This window comes from Lactuca sativa, chromosome 1 (genome assembly GCF_002870075.4).
Source record: "Lactuca sativa cultivar Salinas chromosome 1, Lsat_Salinas_v11, whole genome shotgun sequence".
NCBI classification, from domain to species: Eukaryota; Viridiplantae; Streptophyta; class Magnoliopsida; order Asterales; family Asteraceae; genus Lactuca; species Lactuca sativa.
The window spans coordinates 156,178,492-156,181,770 of record NC_056623.2 but is presented as its reverse complement, the minus strand read 5'-3'; the positions used below and the strand labels follow the sequence as shown (position 1 = coordinate 156,181,770).

The 3,279-nt window shown below is 26.8% G+C and overlaps 1 protein-coding gene across 1 annotated transcript; it reads left to right on the top strand.

Annotated features, from left to right (window-relative positions):
- Nucleotides 1-368: 368 nt before the first annotated feature.
- LOC128128087 (uncharacterized) lies at nucleotides 369-2,433 on the top strand. The gene is made up of 2 exons (XM_052766889.1): nucleotides 369-961; nucleotides 2,199-2,433. Exons 1-2 carry the CDS (start codon nucleotides 369-371, stop codon nucleotides 2,431-2,433), a joined length of 828 nt encoding a protein of 275 aa, XP_052622849.1.
- The last annotated feature ends 846 nt before the right edge of the window (nucleotides 2,434-3,279 follow it).

The window sequence follows — 3,279 nt, the reverse complement described above, 5'->3', positions numbered from 1 at the left end:
TTGATTCAAGAAAGAGGTGCTCCAATCATTCCAAATTATAATGCAATTGTTTGTATTTTTAATTTTTTATATTTATCTTTCATTTGCATTTCAAGCAACTTTCAATTTAATGCATTTAAAAAATGTTTTAGAAAAAGAAAAACATGTAAACAATATAAAAATCTATAAAATACTATTTACCCTTCAGGTTTTTCCTATATATTCTATTCATCCTTAAGTGTGGATCTGTGCAGGAATGAATGTCCAATAACTCATTCCGGATTTGGCAGATTTCATTGTTTTTGAGCTTTTCATTATCTCAGGGGCGGTATAATCCTAATCCATATCCTCTATAGTTGTAGTTATTATCAATCAAATAATTAATAATCATGTCAATGAGAAAATACGAATCCGGTGCCTCAAAAAGGAAACGAAAAATGCAAGAAGAAACTTTTATAGATAAACAAAAAGGGTCGTTTTTAAAATATTTAACTACAAACAAAAATGTTGATAATGAACAACAACAAACTAATGTTGATAACGAACAAGAACAAGATAATGTTGATAATAATAATCATGAACCAACTAATATTGAAAGTGATAATGAACCAATTAATATTGACAATGATAATGAAAAAACTAATATTGAAATTGATAACGAACAAACGAATATTGAAAATGATAACGAACAAACTAATATTGAAATTGATAACGAACACACTAATAGTGAAAATGATAACGAACAAAGTAATATTGAAATTGATAACGAACAAACTAATAATGAAAATGATAACACACCTTTAAACATATATGATCCAAGTAGATGGAATAATATTAGTACTAATTTAAGAGATTTAATCGTAAAAAAGTGTCCTATTAAGATTTATGATTTTAAATTTCCAAAAGATCAACATTTAAGAAGCTTTAGTACATCTCTTTACATGCAAAAAATACCAAATGGAGAAAAATACGAACGAACATGGTTGGTTTATTATATAGATGTAGATAGAGTTTTTTGTTTTTGTTGTAAATTATTTAATGTGAATGCATCTACATGTTCATTAGCACATAAAGGTAATAATGATTGGAATAATATTTCTAGTATATTAAAAAGACACGAAGCAAGTAACGGACACATTCTCAATATGAGGTCATGGATTGACTTAGATACTAGATTAGCAAATAATAAAACAATTGATAAGCAAATCCAAGAACAAATAAATAAAGAAAAAGAACATTGGAAAAATGTATTAATAAGAATCATTGTTGTAGTAAAAACCTTAGGAAAAAATAATTTAGCATTTCGTGGAACAAATGAAAAGATTTATGAAGAAAATAATGATAATTTTTTAACTATAATTGAAATGATTGTGGAATTTGATCTTATTATGCAAGAACATATTAGGAGAATTAATGACAAAGAAATTCATAATCATTATCTTGGACACAATATGCAAAATGAACTTATTAGTTTATTAGGAGAAGAAGTTAAAAGTAAAATAATTAAAAAGGTAAAAGAGGCTAAATACTTTTCAATAATACTTCATTGTACTCCCGATACAAGTCATAAGGAACAAATGTCGATTATCTTACGATGTTTAGATCTTTCAACAACTCCAATTGAAGTTAAGGAGTACTTTTTAGGATTTTTAATTGTAGATAATACAACCGGTAAAGGCTTATATGATGCAATAGTTGAGGAATTAAAAATATAGGACTAGATATAAATGATGTTAGAGGTCAAGGTTATGACAATGGATCAAATATGAAAGGAAAACATCAAGGTGTACAAAAACGGTTGTTAGATATTAACCTAGAGCATTCTACACTCCATGTGGTTGTCACAGTTTAAATTTAGTAATTTGTGATATGGCTAATTCGTGCGATAAAGCTAGTGAATTTTTTGGAGTTATACAACGTATATATTCGATATTTGCTTCATCAACTCAAAGGTGGAAAATATTACAAGATAATATATCAAACCTAACACTTAAATCATTATCACAAACTTGTTGGGAAAATAGGGTAGAAAGTGTAAAAGCAATTAGATTTCAAGCACCACAATTAAGAAAAGCACTTTTACATTTATCTAAAAATTGTGGAGACCCAAAAATTAAAAGTGAAGCTAAATGTTTAGCTACATATCAACTTGAAAACTATGAATTTTTATTAGGAATAATTATTTGGTATGATGTTTTTTTTGCTATTAACACTGTTAGTAAAAACTTGCAATCAAGTGATATGTGTATCGATGATGCTATAGATCAACTAAATGGACTTTTGTGTTTCTTTAAAGAATATAGAGAAAACATATTTGAAGAAGCTTTAGATTATGCAAAAGAATTGGCATTAGAAATGAATGTAAAACCTGAATTTCGTAAAAAACGTATCATTCAAAGAAATAGACGATATGATGAAAATGTTGCTAATGAAACTATTAAAACTCCTGTCTAGTTATTTAAAACTGATTACTTTTTATATGTAGTAGATAAAGCCATTACTTCACTTAAAAGTAGATTTGAGCAATTTAACGAGTTCAAAAATATTTTTGGTTTTCTCTTTAGTATAGAAAAATTAAAATCATTTGATGAAAATACTTTAAAAAAACGTTGTTTAAATCTTGAAAAATCTTTAAAGCATGATGATAGCTTAGATATTGATGGTTTAGATTTATTTAATGAACTAAAACTTTTAAGACATATTATACATTTAGAACGTGATACAATTATTAATATACTTTATTACATTAAAAAATTTAGTTCTTTTCCAAATGCATATGTTGCCTATAGGATTATGTTAACTATTCCTGTAACTGTTGCCTCTACAGAAAGAAATTTTTCTAAATTAAAACTGTTAAAAAATTATTTAAGATCAACAATGTCACAACAAAGATTATATGGATTAGCTATTTTGTCAATTGAAAAACATTTAGTAAAAGAAATTGATTATGAAAATTTTATTAAAGAATTTGCATCTAAAAAGGCTAGAAAAATTAACTTTATGTCATAAAATATATTCACAAAAAACATATACATAAAAAAAAAATTTAACTCCGCCATTTGTAAACTTTTTAGTTTATTATTGTCGGTCCCAAGCCTAGATAAAGGAGGAGGCTTTATAACATTAAGTATAGTAATGTCAAAGGGCCCCAAAATTTTGGTTGCTTAGAGCCCCCAAACTGGTTGAGCCGGCCCTATTCATATCCCACGATTTCGGAAGTGAATTCAGTAGCTTTTTGCTTATCTCAGATTTAGTCAAGAAGATCCCAGCTATATTCATCTCAGTAGTAAGTGTAGTAAA